The sequence below is a fragment of the Dryobates pubescens genome, chromosome Z, assembly GCF_014839835.1.
Source record: "Dryobates pubescens isolate bDryPub1 chromosome Z, bDryPub1.pri, whole genome shotgun sequence".
NCBI lineage: Eukaryota > Metazoa > Chordata > Aves > Piciformes > Picidae > Dryobates > Dryobates pubescens.
This window is the reverse complement of record NC_071657.1, coordinates 52,963,444-52,983,331: the sequence shown is the minus strand read 5'-3', so window position 1 is coordinate 52,983,331 and position 19,888 is coordinate 52,963,444. Positions and strand designations below refer to the sequence as shown.

Here is a 19,888-nt window from a genome sequence, read left to right as displayed (position 1 = left end):
AAGTCCTTCACAGAGCGAGTTGTTAGCTGTTGGAATGTGCTGCCTAGGCAGGTGGTTGAGTCACCATCCCTGGAGGTGTTCAAGAGCTAATTGGATGTGGCACTTGGTGCCATGGTGTAGTAGTCATGAGGTCTTGGATGACAGGTTGGACTTGATGATCTTTGAGGTTTTTTCCAGCCTTATTGATACTATGATTCTATGAATGGTCTCAAGATTGTTCTATTTTTAATTTATTTTTTTTTAAAGTTTCTGGGCTACACATCACAATTCCTTAATTATGCAATATCTTTCAGATGTGTAGGGGCGAAAAAGAAAAGATAAATGAGATCATTGTATCACTTTCATTTGTAGAACTGTACGTCAGCACTGAGCCTATATGTATGAAGCATTACTGAGATTACTGAGATGATGATTACTGAGATGCACTGGTTAGGCCACACGTTGAGTGCTGTGTCCAGTTCTGGGCCCCTCAGTTTAGGAAGGATGTTGACTTGCTGGAACGTGTCCAGAGAAGGGCAACAAAGTTGGTGAGGGGTCTGGAACACAAGCCCTATGAGGAGAGGCTGAGGGAGCTGGGCTTGCTTAGCCTGGAGAAGAGGAGACTCAGGGGTGACCTTACTGCTCTCTACAACTACCTGAAGGGAGGTTGTAGACAGGCCTTTTCTCCCAGGCAGCCAGCACCAGAACAAGGGACACAGTCTCAGGCTGCGCCAGGGAAGGTTTAGTCTGGATGTTAGGAAGAAGTTCTATACAGAGATAGTGATTGCCCATTGGAATGGGATGCCTGGGGAGGTGGTGGAGTCACCATCATTGGAGTTGTTCAGGAGGAGACTTGATGGGGTGCTTGGTGTCATGGTTCAGTTGTTTAGGTGGGTTGCATTGGTTGGACGCGATGATCTTGAAGGTCTCTTCCAACATGGTTTATTCTATTCTATTCTATTTAGAGCAGCTAACACTTCAACCACAATCATGAATTCCTTCCACAGCTCTGCTTATAGCAGAGAACCACTGTTTTAACTTCACTACAACAAATCCAAAACTATGTCTACATTGTATAGTTGTGCTCTCTTTTGAAGATGTACCTCATGGAGATAGAAATAAGCATCAGTAAAACTTAACAACATGTTACATTATTTTTCAGTGCTTTAGACAACACAGCAAAATTTTCAACTGACTTTATATTGATAGATTAATGTTTGGAGCCACTTAGACTGATAGATGCTTTGACTGATAGATGTCTTATATCATTGTTATTTTTTTCTCTCCTTTTTTTATCCTTTCCTGGATTAAATTAAGAGCAATTACTTTTAACTTCTCACCTGTCAGGTTTACTGCTCCATTTTAATGCAGCAAAGAGGGGAGAAAAGGTGAAATGTTAGTTGAGCAGTAGCAAACAGAGTAAGCATGACAACAGTAGAAGAAATGTTGACTTACAGTAAAGATATATAACTAAACCAAATTAAGAAATGATAGTTCATAAAAATATTTAATGCTTGGGAATCATAGAGTAAATGGAGGACACAAGGTTAAACACAAAGTGAATCTTCTTCTGCTGAAAAAATACTTTCTTTTATCCATTATCATCAAAGTACTGCCACCTCAAATTTAAGCCAGTAAGATAATGGAGAACAGGTGTTTAATTTTAGCTATCTAAGTAATTTTAACATTACACTGACCAATGACGTATTTCTAAGATGTAGCTCCCTCTTACATTCAAGAGAAAGAGATAAGAGAGGGGAGGAGAGGAAAGATGAAAGTGAAGGGGAAAGCAGAAAGGGAAGAAGAGGGAGATAATGGCAAGGGAAGAACAAGTTTAAATATATCAAATACATAAAACTCTTACTAAATTACAAAAAATAAAAACAAAAACAAAACCACCCCCCAACCCCCTCCTGTTCTATAAAACCAAGTAATACAAAGGCAAGAATTTAACAGTAACCTGAAAAGCAAGGTAAGCATAACTATTTCTCCAATTAAGTATTACACACCTTTTTAGATTTAGAAACAATGTCACATACTTGAGATCTATAGAGATCTGTAGTGATCTATAAGCTATAAAGATCAGCTAAATAAGGAAAATAATTTATTATCTACCACTCAGAGGTTTTAGTATACACACAGCATAAATACAATATTTGTCTATCTTTCCTTCTTAATAAAAAAATAAACAGGAGCTGTACAAACTTTTATACTCTGGAGTCTGTAAGGACCAGATTACTGACATTACTCACACTTAACATTCCCCCATTTTAATTTCTATGGGGTTTTTTAACATTTTTTTTTCTGCTTTAGAAGCATGCTTTTTTCTGATAGCTCACGATCTAGATGGTGGTCAGCAGGTCAAGGAAGATAATTCTGACCCTCTGCTCTACTAAGACCCCATGTACAGTACCCTTCTAAAGTCTGGAGTTCTCTGTACAGTAAAGACATGGACATCTTGGAGATGATCCAGAGAAGGGCCACAAAAATTATTTGAGGGATGTCTCACCTCCAATAAGGAAACGCTGAGACAGTTAGGGTTGTCCAGGGTTGTTCAGCCTGGAGAAGAGTAGGCTCTGAAGAGACATTAATTGTAACCTTTTGGTACTTAAAGGGGGCTCATAATAAAGATGGGGACAAACAAAGTAGGGCTTATAGCAATAGTATGATGAGTAATGGTTGTGAACTAAAAGAGATTCAGACTAGATATAAAGAAGATATTTTTCACAATGAGAGTGCTGAAGCACTTGAAGATGGTAGATGTCTCATCCCTGGAAACATTTATGTTCAGGTTGAATGGGCTCTGAGCAATCTGATCTAGTTAAAGATGTCTCTTTTCACTGAAGGAGGTCAGGTTCCTTCCATCCCAAACCCCTCTATGACTTTATTGTTCTATCATAGAACCACAGAATATATTATTCTATGTAGAATCTATGATTTCACATACTATCCATGATTCTATAGTTCTGTGGTTCTATAATTCTGAATGTCAAAGTTCACTGTGTTCAAAAGATTCACAGAATCACAGAATCACCAAAGTTGGAAGAGACCTCAAAGATCAAGTCCAACCCATCACCACAGACCTCATGGCACCAAGTGCCACATCCAATCCGCTCTCAAACACCACCAGGGACGGTGACTCAACCACCTCCCTGGGCAGCACATTCCAACAGCTAACAACTCGCTCTGTGAAGAACTTTTCCTCACCTCGAGCTTAAACTTCCCCTGGCACAGCTTGAGACTGTGTCCCCTTGTTCTGGTGCTGGTTGCCTGGGAGAAGAGACTAACCCCCTCCTGGCTACAACCACCCTTCAGGTAGTTGTAGACAACAATAAGGTCTCCCCTGAGTCTCCTAATCTCCAGGCTAAACGACCCCAGCTCCCTCAGCCTCTCCTCACAGGGCTTGTGTTCGAGGCCTCTCACCAGCCTTGTTGTCCTTCTCTGGACACGTTCAAGAGCCTCAATGTCCTTCTTAAACTGAGGGGCCCAGAACTGGACACAGGACTCAAGGTGTGGCCTAACCAGTGCAGAGTACAGGGGCACAATGACTTTCCTGCTCCTGCTGGCCACACTATTCTTCATGCATGTCAGGATGCCATTGGCCTTCTTGGCCACTTGGGCATACTGCTGGCTCATGTTCAGGTGGCTGTCAATCAGCACCCCCAGTTCCCTTTCTGTTTGGCAGCTCTCCAGCCACTCCGACTGTAGCTCTGCATGGGGTTGTTGTGGCCAAAGTGCAGCACCCAGATTTGTTAAATGTCATCATGTTGGACTCTGCCCATCTGTCCAGTCGGTTGAGGTCCCTCTGCAGAGCCCTTCTACCCTGTAACAGATCAACATCTGCTCTCAACTTGGTGTCATCTCCAAATTTGCTGATGACTGACTCAATCCCCTCATCCAGATCATCAATGAAGGTATTAAAGAGGATGGTGCCCAGGACTGATTTCTGGGGGACACCACTGTAGGCTCCTGTCTTCTGAACCAAATAAAAAAGCTTCACTTTATAAGAGTAAAACAACACAAGATCTGTGAAGATGCTGTTCATTTCTCTAGAAACAAAAATTCACTCCACAAACAAGCCTGATTTGAGAAAGTTACAGAATGAGGAACATTTTGCTCTTCAGAACTGAACAGCTGAAACAAGAGAATTTGTGGTTTCTTAAAACCAAGGAGGAACAGCCACATAAATTCATATGTTAAAATGGAAGAGGGGCAGGGGGGTGGGTTGAGGAGGTGGGTAAGACATAAAAGGATGCTTCACCAGTACATTCACTGTTTCTAGTCTGTGCATTTTGGAGATACATTGACCAATTCCTAGAACTCTTTAACATTCATTAACTGGGTTCTTAACCATCTAAATCCTGTGTAATCGAATGTGCATCACCTATTCAAAAGGATTTATAAGTAGGTTACAGCAGGGTAGTGTTATATCTAAACCACCTTGTCATACAAACTGTGACTCAAATAGGCCTCATAACAGTTAGTTATTGCTTCCAGTTGGCACTGTCTCTACATCTAGGCAAGTGTTTGTCTTTGAGATTTTGGCTATAAATCTTACTGTACAGTAAGATTTGAATCCACAAAAAAAAATATTTTCTTGGGGGCAAAAACGTAATCAAAATTTAAAAAGTCATGTTTAGCTAATCTACTTGGATCCTTGTATTTTAGATTTAAACTCAGCAGATTAAATATCTACTGTAATGACACAGAACACTGAACTGATCCCTGGCAATGTCACTCCTGTTTGCCAAGATTTGGCAAGAGAGGGACTTGGGACTGGGATTGGTGAGCTTGAGACAAGAGGTCCTTTATTTTTGTTTTCTTTCTGGGGCTTTTTGTGGACAGAAGACCTCAACAGACAGCAAGGGTCAGCAGGGTCATCTTCCTATATGCCTGCTCAGGAGAGTGATGTCAGCCGTGGGAAATTTAAACACAGGGAGAACAAAGCCATGCAACTGCCATTTGGCAAGAGAGCTGCTGTCTGACTGGATCACAGCAAGTGGCATGTGCTGGGTCAGTAGCCTGGGTAAAACATAGCAGTCAGGTGGAACACATATATTAAAAAAAACCCCAACCAACCAAACACCCAAAAAACTGCTGACACAGCACAGGGTGATCAAACTGTGATTGTGGCTGCCCCAGGGGGTGCCGCAGCTGTTTGTAGCTCACTGGGGTCTGTGACCCCTGTACACTGAGCAAGGTCATTCAACAAGCAAGGTAAGTTATGTGGGTGTGTGATGTCAGTTATTGATAGAGATCCAGCCATGGTTACAACCAGTCCAAAGGCTGTTGTTAGTAGAACTGTGGGTACCCAGGCAGAGGCTCTGAGCAGGCATGTAGGTGCCCAGGCCGCTGGCTGTGGTGACTGCTGGAGCCTGGCACGTGCAACGGAGGATTGCAGAGACAACACACATATTAGATGTGAGCAGGTGAACGATCTGCTCACCCTGGTGTCTGACCTCAAGAAGTTGTAAGGCTAAGAACCATAAGGGGATATGGAGAGGAGGTAGACTTGCAGAGTCGGATTCTGCCATCCCTGGGGGAGGGTCAGCAGGTGTGGGTAGCACAAGAAGCAGGGGATCCTGTGATTTCTTGTCACCTGGAAATAGGAAAAAACTTAAGAGATGGGGAGGAATGGAGTCAGGTCCTTCTCCACTGAGTCAGGAGAGGCAGGTGAGTCACCACCCAATACCCCCCAGTCTTCCCAGTTGACCACACACAATAGGTATGGGGCTCTTGAAACAAGAGGGTCAGACAAACAGGGACAGAGATAATTGTCCCTGCACACAGCCACCCAAGACTTGTCAGCCAGTCCCACGACTTAGGACTAGTGCAAACAAGTAAAAAGGAAAGGTCGTAGTAGTAGGGGATTCCCATCTTGGGGGAACTGAGGGCCTAATTTGCAGGCCAGATATATTCCATAGGGAGGTCTGCTGCCTACCTAGTGCATGGGTTAGGGACATTTAGAGAGACTGCCCAATCTGGTGAAGCCATGAGACTATTACCTGCTGCCGGTTATGCAGACTGGGAGTGATGAGGCAATGCATAGGAGTACAAAAGCAATTTAAAAAGACTTCAGGGCTTTGGGGAGGTCACTTGAGGGCTTGGGAGGTGATGTTCTCCTCAATCCCTCTAAGTTACAGGAAGTAATAGTGAAGGAATGAGAAAAATCCATGTGATTAAAACATGGCTTAGAGGTTGGTGCCACCAACAGAACTTTGGGGGGTTTGACCATGGGGAAGTTTTCTTGGCACAAGGTCTACTGGCGATGGAGACAGATGGAGTTCATCTGTCCCGTAAGGGGACAAGAATCCTTGCACATGAGTTGTCTGGGCTCACTGACAAGGCTTTAAACTAGTTTTAGAGGGGAACCTGGATGTAGGTGGTCTTGCCACTGAGAACTCAAGCTGTAGTAACCTAACACTTATGGAGCAGTGTGTTGGCATCTTAGATAACCAGAAAGTCTACCCCACCTCAAGGTTGAAAACTATGTACTCAACTCCCTCCCTGAAATGCTTATACAACAATGCACACAGCATGGACAGCATGGACAGCATGGACAGGAGGAGCTGGAGGCCATTGTGCTACAGGGAAACTATGATCTAGCAGCCATCACAGAAACCTGGTGGGATGACTCCCACAACTGGAGTGCTACAATCAATGAGCACCAACTTTTCAGAAGGTACAGGCAAGGAAAAAGAGGTAATGGAGTGGCCCTCTAGGTTAGGGAAACATGAAACTATACAAATTAATGAAGGTTCAGTCAGGAGCATGGCCAGCAAGAGTGATATCGTGGTGGGAATCTGCTATAGACCACCCAACCAGGATGAAGAGGTAGATGAAAGTTTTCATAAGCAGTTGAGAGAGGTTTCACAATCGCTTCCCCTTTTTCTCTTAGGAGACTTCAGTTTCCTAGATGTCTAGTGGGAATACAATACAGCAGGGAGACAACAGTCCTGAAGATTCTTGGAGTGTGTGGAGGATAACTTCCTGGTGAGGGAGCCAACCAGGGAAGGTGCATTCCTGCACCTGCTTCTTGTGAACAGGGAAGAACCTGTGGGGGAAGTAAAGGCTGGAGAGCATCTAGGGCTCAGCGATCGTGAGATGACCGTGTTCTCTGTCCTTGAGGAAACAAGGAGAGGACTTAGTAAAACTGCCACCTTGAACTTCCATAGGGCAAACTTTGGCGTGCTTAGGAGACTCAATGGCAAAGTCCCTTGGGAGGCCACCCTGAAGGATAAAGGAGTCCAGGAAAGCTGGGCATACTTCAAGAGAGAAGTCTTACAGGCTCAGGAGCAGGTTGTCCCTGTATGCTAAAAAATAAGTTGTCAGGGAATGCGTTTGGCCTGGCTGAATAGGGACATTTGGCAAGACCTCAGGAACAAAAGAAGAGTCTATGGACTTTGGAAGAGGGGACAGGTCTCTCATCAGGACTATAAAGATGTAGTAAAGCTATGTGGGGAGAACATTAGAAGAGCCAAAGCACAGCTAAAGCTCAACCTAGCTGCAGCCATTAAGTATAACAAAAAATGTTTCTGTAAATTCATTAACAACAAAAGGAGAACTAGGGACAATCTCCATCCTTTGTTGAATGCAGAGGGAAACATAGTGACTAAGGATGAGGTGTGGTGAAGGCACATTATGCCCAGATACTGAATCTTGTCCCAGCATGTGGACAAGTTCCCCCTCCTTCAGGAGGAAGACAAAAGCCAAGGCATTAGCCAGGCCAGCATGCACCCAGCGCATGCAGTGCTCCCGCAAACACCAAATATGGGCAGAATTCTAGCTTCATGCTTTCTATAGGCTGAAGCCAGTGTTTATAAGAGTGCCCATTGGTCAAACCCAGCCTCGAGGAATCTATAAGTATCACCTCAGTTGGTAAACAAGTTGCCCCCTCTTTCACTTTGTCTCTGTGCTTGGTTGAGAGAGTAACTCTCGAGTCGCAGCCTCTGCCATTGAGCTTATTGTTGTTAGCTTCTGTTATACATGCACGCATACTGAAAGCCTCCACATCATGAGAAGCAGTTGGAGGATCATCTCCACAGAGGGAAGACCTTCACTAAGCCCGAGAAGCCCAGTGTTGCCACAGCCAGTCGTATCAACCGGGAGAGCCTACCGTGCCACCGGAGGACTGGACCAACCCCTGAGGGTAAGACCTGCCCAGTTGCTGGGGGAGAAGGGACTTGATCGAGACCGAGTCCACCTATGCCTAGCCCCGCTGTAGCGGGAGAGAAGCTGCCATGTGTGCCACTCTGAGCCCTGTGAACCTCAGGGAAGACCAAATCATTGTTTGTGCCTATACTGCAGTGAACTTGGGACCACTCCGAACGTCCCGCTGTTCTTTTAAGCCCAGCAAACGAGAAGCCGACGCTTAACGCACTGGCAACCGTTGCCCCGCCCTGCCATGCAAGCCAACTCCTGAGGGCCGACCCTACAGGCCGACCCCGACCAGGACCGATCCCTGTCATCTGGAGGGAATCGACCGAGTCCTGAAGGGAACCTGCTTCTGAGCTAAGCCCAGGTTCCATTACTCCCTCTCCACTGCTGCGGAGAGAGGAGACAGTAACCCAACATCACCATCTAACTCGACTAGGAACCAGTCCAGTGACAGTCGTCTGCCAGACCCCCACTTTGCTACCAACTACAGCTACAGAGTATCCTCTACGTGCTTTCCATCCACTAGCACTCAGTTCAAAGTATCTGCGTCTAGTAATCGCTGACGTATAGAAAGATTATAATACCGCTGTGTGTAGCCAGAAGCTGCCCGCGTCCCACCGCGTTGCCATCTAGTGGCCAAGTGGTGGAACTGCACCATTAGTTATATAAATATAGAAATAATCTGTAACTAATTCAATTAAGTTCTAATCATAACATTAAGCCACTTGTGCAATGTATTTCACGAATGTGCGCTAGAACATGTATATAAGTTGGTGATTCATCAGTTATTAATAGTTTGATAATTAATAAAAATAATATTTTCATAATTCATCTTTTATATTCATAAATTTAATAACCTCTTCACCACATGAGGAGAAGGCTCAATTGAGGTGCTCAGTGCCTACTTTTCCTCAGTCTTTAGTACTGGATCCAGCAGTTCCCTGGACACCCAGCTTCATGAGCTAGGAGTCAGGGAGAGGAATCAAAATGAGGTCATCACAGTAAATAAGGAAGTGGTCAGTGACCTGCTATGCTGCTTACATGCACACAAGACTATGGGGCTGGATGGGCTACACCCAAGGGTGCTGGGGAAGTTGGCAGATGTGCTCGACAAGCCCCATTCCATTATTTTCCTGAAGGCCTGGATAACTGGGGAGGTCCCAATGGACTGGGTGGTAGCAAAAATAACTCCCATCTACAAGAAAGGAAGAAAGGAGGATCTGGGAAACTATAGACCTATCAGTCTGACCTAGTACCAGAGAAGGTCATGGAACAGATCATCTCGAACACTATTACACAACATATAGAGAACAACCAGGGAATCAGCTGAGTCAGCATGGGTTTATGAAGAGCAGGTCCTGCCTGACTAACCTGACCTCCTTCTATGACAGGACAACCGGACTGTTGGATGAGGGAAAGGCTATGGATGAGGGATCAGTGCTGGGCCCCATGCTCTTTCATATCTTTATTGATGATCTGGATGAAGGGATTGAGTCCATCATCAGTAAGTTTGCAGATGACACCAAGCTGGGGGCAGGTGTTGATCTGTTAGTGGGTAGGAGAGATCTGCAGAGGGACCTTGACAGGCTGGACAGATGGGCAGAATCCAACGGCATGAGATTCAACATATCTAAGTGCCGGGTTCTGCACATCGGCCACAACAACCCCATGCATTGCTACAGGCTGGGGTCAGAGTGGCTGGAGAGCAGCCAGGCAGAAAGGGACCTGGGGGTGATGATTGACAGCCGCTCAGCATGAGCCAGCAGTGTGCGCAAGTGGCCAAGAAGGCCAATGGGATCCTGGCCTGTGTCAGAAATAGTGTGGCCAGCAGGAGCAGGGATGTCACTGTGTCCCTGTACTCAGCACTGTTTAGGCCAGACCTTGTGTCCAGTGCTGGGCCCCTCAGTTTAGGAAACATGTTGAGTTGCTGGAACATGTCCAGAGAAGAGCAACAAAGCTGGTGAGGGGTTTGAAGCACAAGCCCTATGTGGAGAGGCTGAGCGAGCCTGGGTTGCTTAGCCTGGAGGAGGCTCCGGGAGACCTTATTGCTGTCTACAACTACCTGAAGGGAGGTTGTAGCCAGGTTGGGGTTGGTCTCTTGTCCCAGACAACCAGCACTTGAACAAGAGGACACAGTCTCAAGCTGTGCCAGTGGAGGTTGAGGCTGGATGTTAGGAAGTTCTTCATAGAAAGAGTGAGTGGCCATTGGAATGGGCTGCCAAGGAGGTGGTGGAGTCACCATCACTGGAAATGTTTAGGAAGAGACTGTATGGGGTGCTTGGTGCCATGGTTTAGTTGATTAGATAATGCTGGATGATAGGTTGAACTCGATGGTCTCAAAGGTCTCTTCCAACCTGGTCTATTCCATTCCATTCCATTCCATTCCATTCCATTCCATTCCATTCCATTCCATTCCATTCCATTCCATTCCATTCCATTCCATTCCATATTGTCTGCCTAGACTTTCAAAAAGCCTCTAACACTGTTTCCCACAGAATTCTTGTGGACAAACTGTCTGCTTGTGGCTTGGATGAGCACACACTTGACTAGATAAAGCACTGGTTGGGCAAACAGGCCCAAAGAGTGGTGGTCAGTGGAGTTAAATCCAGCTGGCAGCTGGTCACAAGCGGTGTTCCTCAGGGCTCAGTGCTGGGACCACTTCTGTTTAACATCTTTATTGATGACCTTGATGAGACATAGAGTGTGTCATCAGTAAGTTCACAGACGACACCAAGTTAGGTGGGAGAGCTGATCTTCATGAGGGTAAGGAGGCTTTACAGAGGGACTTGGATAGATTGGATTGATGGGCCGAAGTTAAGAGGATGAAGTTCAACAAGGGTAAAAGCCAGGTCTTGCACTTGGGTCACAACAACCCCAAATAACACTCCAGCCTTGGGGAAGTGTGGCTGGAAAGCTGTCTAGCAGAAAGGGACCTGGGGGTTCTAATCGACAGGCAACTGAATATGAGCAAGCAGTGTGCCCAGGTGGCCAAGAAAGCTAATGGCATCCTGGGTTGTATGAGAAATGCTGTGCCCAGCAGGAGTAGGGAGGTGATTGCCCCCTTGTGCTCAGCTCTGGTGAAGCCACACCTCAAGTACTGTGTCCTGTTTTGGGCACCTCAATACAGGAGAGATGTGGAGGTGCTGGAGCAAGTGCAGAGGAGGGCAGCAAAGCTGGTGAAGGGCATGGAAAATAAGTCCTATGAGGAGCTAGGGGGTCTTGGTGATCCTGAGAGTCTTTTCCAACCTGAACATTTCTGTGATTCTGTGTTTCCAAAGATGCCAACTTAAAAAATCCTGGGAAATTTTACTGTAGGTTAGGAAAAATATTTTTTACTACAGGGATAGTCAAATACTGGAACAGGTTGTCCACAAAGGTTTGGAGTTTCATTTCTTAGAAATTGAAACTTGTGTGGACATGCACTGTAGCTGGCCATATTCTGACCATGGCTGGAATGGAGATTGGATGGGGCAATTCCTGAAGGTTCAACACTTTGGTTCTATGAACACAGTACACTAATTGGCTTCAGTTGTGTTGGATATATTGCAGCTACATTCAATGGCAACAAGAGGTACTTTCAGTATAAGCTGCAATGATCTTGTGGTGAATGATGCTTGTGTCCAAAATTATGTCCCAGATATTGCCAGGAGACATCCCTACATGTTTGGCTCAAACCCCCTCTTCCCCCTCCCTTCTGGAGTGAGGGGGATTTTGGCTCCAAATTGACAAAGGGGCAAGGTGCCACTGAGTCCAGGTAAACAACCTGCCTGGGTATGTTTTCCACCTCTGCTGTAAACAAAGTTCACAGGGTATGCTTGTGCTTGCCTTGTTCACAACATATGCTTATACTATATTTGGCAAAACATCACTTCAATGGTTAATTATTCTGTTTACAAAGGATGTGCATTGTACCAGTATTCATTGTGGCAAATGTTAATTAGGGGTTGTTTTGGTAAACTAGTACCTGTGCTCGTGCCCGTGTTTGTGTGTGTTTGTCTCACGCACTGCGCTGCCAAAGGACCTGCTTTGCCTGGGACTCGAACCCCCATTCCAGAGCGCTTTGCTGTGGACCACCGCCACTTGCCTGGCACGTAACTGTTGCCTGGCTACAGGCAACGCTGCATTGCATGCCAGTTGTGCAGATTGTACCCCGTGTCCTGTGGAAGCTGTTGACTGACCCATTGCTGAGTGGGGGAACTGTGGTAGCCTGTGTGCACTAGTCATCCCAGACTGCTACAGCCCCGAGTGGGGACAGCGCTTTGTCTGGACCGGCAGCCGTCCCGGCTGAAACGCCCGAGCTGTGGAAGGAGCTGCGCCCCGCCCTCACAGAGAAGCCGCTTTGCTGTGCCCTGTGAACCTTGTCAACATTGCTTTTCCCCCAGAGAGCGAAGCCCTTCTCATGTAACACACTCCATGGGCTAAGCTGCAAAAGCCTCCAAAGTTTCCCCAGAAGGCTCCAGGAACTTTTACCCTGGGAGAAGCAGCAGCCACATGGCACAGCACCACGCCCTCAGCGTCATTTTCAATTTCCTTATTACAACACATCTGTGTCATAATTTCTGGACTATAAATGCAGTATCAAGGAAAGATTCTGCTAAGTTCTTTGTGAGTAAACCAAATATTTCCTTATAAAGTTTCTCTTAAGGTTTGTGCCAAACCACTCTGTTTTGTGGGCTCACCGATCATTGGCACACACCCTTCCCCCCCTCCCCCCTTTTTCAAATTCAGTTTTGTTTCTAAATTTCTAAATTCTCTAATTCATTTAAGCTGTTCAAAGTGCCCATATATACACACTCTGTAGAGATAGTTCTTCCAACTGAATACCGGTACCTGTACATATCGACTGTAAATAATTTGTGGCATAGTTTGTGCATACATAAATTATTGCATTTTTTTATTAATATCTCTGCCACTCATTCCTATCTGGAATATTTTATAACAGATATTTTGTGCTATATTCTAATACACTATCAACCCTGCCCCCCCCCCCTACATTCTAAGCAGTATCTTTGCATTCAGACTTTAAGAACAGTAGCGACCAGATACAATCTTTATATCCTGGAGATCAGTGATAAGTCCTTCACAGGTCTGCACTGGGACTAGTGCTGTTTAACATCTTTGTCAATGATATGGACAGTGGAACTAAGTGCACCCTCAGCAAATTGGTCAACACCAAGTTGTATAGCCCAACTGACAGGGGATGCCATCCACATATATCTGGACAGACTGGAAAGGTGGGTTCAAGCCAACCACACGAAATTCAACAAGGCTAAGTGCAAAGTCCTGCACCTGGGTCAGGTCAATCCCAAGTACAAATATAGGCTGGGCAGAGAATGGCTTGAGAACAGTCTTGAGGAGGAAGACTTGGGGGTGTTGGTTCATGAAAAACCAGCAGGAGCCAGCAATGTGTGCAGAAGGCCCAGAAGGCCAATCATATCCTAGGCTGCACCAAAAGTGTAACCAGTTTGTAGTGAGATGATTCTTCCCCTTTACTTTGCTCTTGTGAGAACTCATCCTTGACTGCCAAATATTAAAGGAGTCACACATACACTCCTAGTCTTTGGGACAATTAAATATGTTTCACATCAACCCATGCATATCTGTGATTATACCTGTTTGAAAGGATGGCAAGATTCCTCCTCTTACAATAATTATTTTAGAGACTTCAGTAATCTGTTTGTGATTTAAATTAAAATGTAAAAGCAGTATGTACGGTATTATATTCGTGGTCCAAGTCTGCTTATAAAGGCTTCTATACATGAAGGGAACTAAGCATGTTGATCATTATTTGATCATTATTTGAGTTACTACCTTTCAAACTTCAAAAAGACATGATTATTTCCCACTGCACATTCTTCAACATCCCCTTTCAAATATTTCTCATGTTTAACGTACTATGCAAGTGTTGTCTCTGCTTTGTCTTCTTGTCTCCATCATACCCATTGCACGTATGCCCCAATATATTCTAGACTTATACTTGTGAAGTTTCCTGTATCCACGAAAATGTCTTATTATCCTGCTTTTTACTGTATATTTTTACCATGCCCAGCTCCTGTAGCCACAGTAAATCCCTTCAACAGAGTAAATTAAAAAATTGGATTTCACTGTTCTCTTAAACCATTGTGCTAGAAGTCTCTAGTTATTGCTGTTCTACAGACAGTAAAGCTACGAAACTCTGGCTGTTAGCTTGCATCCAGTTTGGATACTCTAGATGAAACATGTACCATTTTAAAACATTTTTTTACAGAAATGAAAAGTTCACAGAGGACCACAGACCAGTAAAACTCTGATCATGATTTCTCAGAGGTAATTTGCCAAATCAGTGCAATGTAACAAGTTACAGACTACATCTGGAAAGAGAAAAAAAAAACCCAAACACAGCACATAAACATGTGGACATTTGCCTGAACATTTCTAGCACCAATAGTAAGTAGCAAACGGAAAATGCATCCCCCGTTTTCAGTGAAGGATAATCACTTCAGATTTCTGATGAACAAATTTTTCCAGTTTATTTGTGGAATATGCCTATAATTTTTTGGTAAATAGAATTTAAGAATGTTATTATGGTTCCATAAATTTAGTTAGTATTTCCAGAAGCAGTTACACATAGAATCATAGAATTGTTTTGGTTGCAAAAGATGTCTAAGATCATCAAGTCCAACCACTGACCTAGCACCACTAGGGCAACCTACTCCAGTGCTTGACCACTCTTTCCATACTTCTACTTTATATGCCATTGTTTTGACTTGTTTTGTAGTATGGAAGAGATTATATTTTTATTATTTCAGAGTAATCCAAAGAAAGTAGTATTTAACATTTAACACATCTCTAATTACCAGTTTTTGAAGTGACAGACATCAACAAAGGTCCAGTGGCTGAGAATCAGATCAGCTGAGGCAGTAGATATAAATAAAAAACTTCAGTAGATGTAATATCTTCAAGCAACAGATGCTGTGTTATGCTGTTGTATGATTATAGACCATTCTGTAAAGGGACAGCTATCTCAAATCCAAAGTTAAGGTTAACTCTGGACTGGTTTTCCTTGGTGTTTTTTTTTGTTTGATTGGTGTTTTTTTTGTTTTGTGTGGTTTGTTGTTGTTGTTGTTGTTTTGTTTTTGTTTTTGTTTTTGTTTTGTTTTGTTGGTTTCTTTGTTTTGTTTTGTTTTGTTTTGTTTTGTTTGTTTGTTTGCTTTGCTTTGTTTTTTTAACTGCTGAACTTCTTTCCAAAACCTACAGTTAGCTTTCTACATCCTACTTCAGAGGTACTTAACTGTATCCACTTAGGGTGGGTAGGGAGATAGGGTAGCACAATTAAAATATTTACATATGAATGACAGCATCATAGCCAGTAGTTTTAGAAGATATACTCCATTTACTGAAATTATCCTGAGTGTGCCCCTCCACCTACATTCAAAAAAGGTCACAGCCTCTTTATAGTATTCTTCAATTATATTTTATAAACATACTTAAGAAATGTATTATGAAAAAAAGCTAAATATTAAAATAAACTGTGAGCTTGATTATTTACTTTTGAATTGGTATTTGACCACTGTGAATTCATGCACACTGTAAAAGGCTGCTATGTATAAATTAATGCATCATAAATAGTTTTAATATAGAATAGAATAGAATAGAATAGAACAGAACAGAACAAAACAAACCAGGTTGGAAGAGACCTTCAAGATCATCGCGTCCAACCCATCAACCAATCCAACCCACCTAAACAACTAAACCACGGCACCAAGCACCCTATCAAGTTTTCTCCTGAACACCTCCAATGATGGTGACTCCATCACCTCCCCAGGTAGCCCATTCCAATCGGCAATCACTCTCTCTGTATAGAACTTCTTCCTAACATCCAACCTAAACCTCCCCTGGCGCAGCCTGAGACTGTGTCCTCTTGTTCTGGTACTGGCTGCCTGGGAGAAGAGACCAACATCTGCCTGTCTACAACCTCCCTTCAGGTAGTTGTAGAGAGCAATAAGGTCACCCCTGAGTCTCCTCCTCTCTAGGCTAAGCAACCCCAGCTCCCTCAGTCTCTCCTCATAGGGCTTGTGTTCCAAACCCCTCACCAACTTTGTTGCCCTTCCCTGGACACGCTCCAGCAAGTCAACCTCCTTCCTAAACTGAGGGGCCCAGAACTGGACACAGTACTTGAGGTGTGGCCTAACCAGTGCAGTGTACAGAGGCAGAATGACCTCCCTGCTCCTGCTGGCCACACTGTTCTTGATGCAGGCCAGGATGCCACTGGCCCTCTTGGCTGCCTGGGCACACTGCAGGCTCATGCAGAAGAATCTTTTGTGTAATAGCAAACCTACATCTATGTCATGGACACTGAAAGAAGAATAAATTAATACTGATCTCATTGCCAGATTAGTACAAAACAGATACTGAACTTCTTTAATCTCTCAGATGAGAGCTTCAAATTCATATAGATACACTGCCAAATAAATGCCAACTCAAAAGTGAAAACTTTAACATCAAGCTGAACACAACCCCTAATGTATTTCTTTTACAATTTAAAAAAAAATCATTTTAAAAAGTCAAATGTGCAAATTCCATACATATTTATATGCAAGCACATACTTCACAAAAATATGCAAATGGAAAAATATTTAAATGCAGAAATTCTAATAGACTGTTATCAGTAGAAAAATGTGTCCATGTACCTGTAATGGTTGGAAATTTTCAGTCAATCTACTAATATTTCTATGGTGTTCTGGAAACCACAAATAATTACAGAAGTATCCTGAAGCAATGACAGCTACTATTGTAGTACAAAAAAGAACATAGTGGGGAACACTACTATAAAATGGGAAATATACCAGAAAATTGGTAAAAAGTTAAACTTACCTTTTATAAAGAAGTATAGCAATTACAATGCAGATGATAAACACTACAGCAAGAACTGGACCAACAACCCAGATCAAGCCTTCTTCCTCATCTGTAATTGGTTGGGGATCAAGATCCATTGACACAACAGGATCAGAATAAGGGCTGGTTGCATACATGGTCTATGCAAAAAAAAAAAAAAATATTATTAATGACATAGGAATGCATTTAAAATATTAACTACCCTAACTACCCTAAAACAGATCCATAGTGAGAGTGATGCAAAGAACACTGCAATGTGAAAGTACCATTTTTCTTCCAGTTAGGCAGTACACAAACTTGCAAATTGAACATTGTGTTGTTATTACTATCTTTATTTTGTGCTCCATATATCTTCAAATGAAGTAACACAGCCCTTCATGGAACACTTTGCAACTTAAGCAGAGAAGGAGAAAATTACAGAAACTGCGGAATATAGCCCATCAGTTACTCATTTTTGGTTTTTGTTAAAGCTTCATACTGGCTTAATGATATTCTTACTGGCAAGACATGAAGGGATACTTTTGAAAGAATGAGACTACTGGGGACTGAATATAGGAGGTTCCTAGATAAGGATTCTATGGCAATAGTAGGGTGTATTTTGATCGGTTAAAAAATGCCATTGTTCTTACAGAAGAAGGAGACGAATTTAAGACTGAAAAAAAAGGGGAATCCATTGTAGAATATGAAGGAAAGGCAAATACTCAGTCTTTCTTAAGGATGCAATTAGAATTATGAACCAACAGAAGCAAATCTGTGAGAAGGAAATAGTGGCTATTTTATTCTGGTTTGACCTGAGAGGTCTGATCCATAGCTGAGTGCAAACTTACAATCAGACAGGAGAGGCTGAGGAAAAAGCCTCTTAAATCTTTGATGTATATTGAAGTGAGAAGTGGAGAACAGATTGTACTTGTTTGTTGGGTTTCCTGGAGTGCTTTATTATCACTGAACTAGGATTTTTATTACAGGTCTTGAAAAAGACTTACAAACTTGGTTCAATAGTAGTTCAGGAATCCCAGCTAAGAAAGAATAAGATAACCAGGAGAAGAGATTTATTTTAATTTACTGTATTTGCACTAAATTCTGAAAACCAGCTATACTGACAGCAGATACACTGGAGCATTGGGAGTTAAAGCTCAGTCTTACCACTCTCTGACCACTTAATCATAGTGATGTTTCAGATGTTTGCCAAACCAGATAGTGTCCATATTGTATGTTTAGTAATGTCTTTTGAAATCTTCCACAGTCAGCTCCTGGGCACATTGTGCCATACCGGCCTTTTCAGCTGTAAATTTACAATCCTACTTATTTCTGATTTTTCATTCTGATTTCTCCCTGCTAGGTAGAAAATTCAGGGTTATAAGAAATGACCAATGGCTAAGTTGACAAGGAATACTTTGTATTGAGAAGATCAATTTCAGTAAAGGTAATTTCTGACACAGATTTTTGGCCATCTACTCTATAGCCAAAAGTTGTCTGCTTCCTCCAGTTTTAACCTCTCTGACACAGCACCTTGAGAATTCTCTGTCTACATAGCCACTGTCATAAAGTGAAAAGGGAATTTTTGATTTGTTAGAGCTTCCAGGAGGCACTTTAACTGTAATTAAGCTATGCATTCAAAAAGTCATTCATTATTTTGTATAAGTAGGCAAATGATGTTGACATCAAGAAAGCAATGGTAAGGTTACACACAAAAAGCATTTGACTAGAATTCAGATTATTGGTATAATAGTTTCAAGTGGTTGAGCCAGCAAATGTACCTGTCAGGTTTAGGTAGCAATTAGAAAGATACCATATTACAGACTATGTTAAAATGTTAATGTGTAACTGCAACTTTCTTTAACAGTTCTGTTTCTGTCTTTCTAGTTCTTTTACTATATTGCATACAGTAGATTAACACAAGCATAAAGGGACATGACTACAGGATTAATTACATAAAAAGGAATGAAAGCTCATGATTTAGATCACCTCATTAGTTTTCCTTATTACTGAATTATTTTCGAACTTTCTAACAATTCACTGATAACAATTGCTGTAATGGCTGTAACCATGAGACTAGTGCTGTACATCTCAGATTGATTGGATGTTTTCCAAAGCACAAGGATAACTCGTTTTTAAATCTATTGAGAAAGATGGTCCTGTAGAGTTCAAGTCTCAGAAGAGCACGTAATTTGCGAAGGATCACAACACAGATAATGAAACAGATATACATAGAATTCAGGTTTCAGCTATACATAGAATTAACTCATAAAAATGCATGCAAAATATAAAAGTTTAATGAATTAACAGGAATTGAGCAAGGTAATACTCACTTTTAGAGATGCTTTAACACAGATTGCAAAAAACTTTCTTTTGGGAAGTGGAATAGGCAGAAAAATGTTTTCATGAGTGTGGAAAGGTAATTTTGAGATTGAAAAACATTAACTTACAGATTCTGAGTGCTCCATTACAGCCAAAACAAAGAAGACATATTCTTGCCCACTCTGCAGTTGCTTATTCTCAAAGCCACCATAATGCTTCTTATCACCCAATGTGAACTCCGTAGGAAGAACTTCAAAGTGAGCTGCAATATATGGCTTTAATTCAACTTCCCTCCCAAGACGAATGCTTCTTCGTTTCCTAGCTATCTCCTTAAGCAGCTACAGAATGATGTGGAAGGTGTGGGTGGAAGGAAGAGGTGGGGAACAGGGAAAGAAGGAGATGGAGGAAGAGAAGAGAGGGGGAGGGACAGGGTCAGAGAGAGGGACAGGGAAGGGAGAAGAAAAGGGAAAGGAAGAGGAGGAGAGAGCTGTCAGCAATTTTAATGGAACTTATTGACAATGTAATGAGAATATTATATGTATGACCAGGAATTAGAAAAATAAAATTTGCACAGTTTTCA

General features: G+C 42.7%; 1 protein-coding gene across 1 annotated transcript in view; it reads right to left on the bottom strand.

Annotated features, from left to right (window-relative positions):
- The window catches only part of PTPRD (protein tyrosine phosphatase receptor type D), a 455,736-nt gene that overhangs the window by 109,659 nt on the left and 326,189 nt on the right, over positions 1–19,888 (bottom strand). The window contains exons 22-24 of the mRNA XM_054178769.1: positions 19,437–19,646; positions 16,990–17,150; positions 1,320–1,334 (exon numbers count right to left, since the gene is read on the bottom strand). Coding sequence (XP_054034744.1) covers positions 1,320–1,334; positions 16,990–17,150; positions 19,437–19,646 — 386 coding nt within the window. The remainder of the gene's footprint in view (positions 1–1,319; positions 1,335–16,989; positions 17,151–19,436; positions 19,647–19,888) is intronic.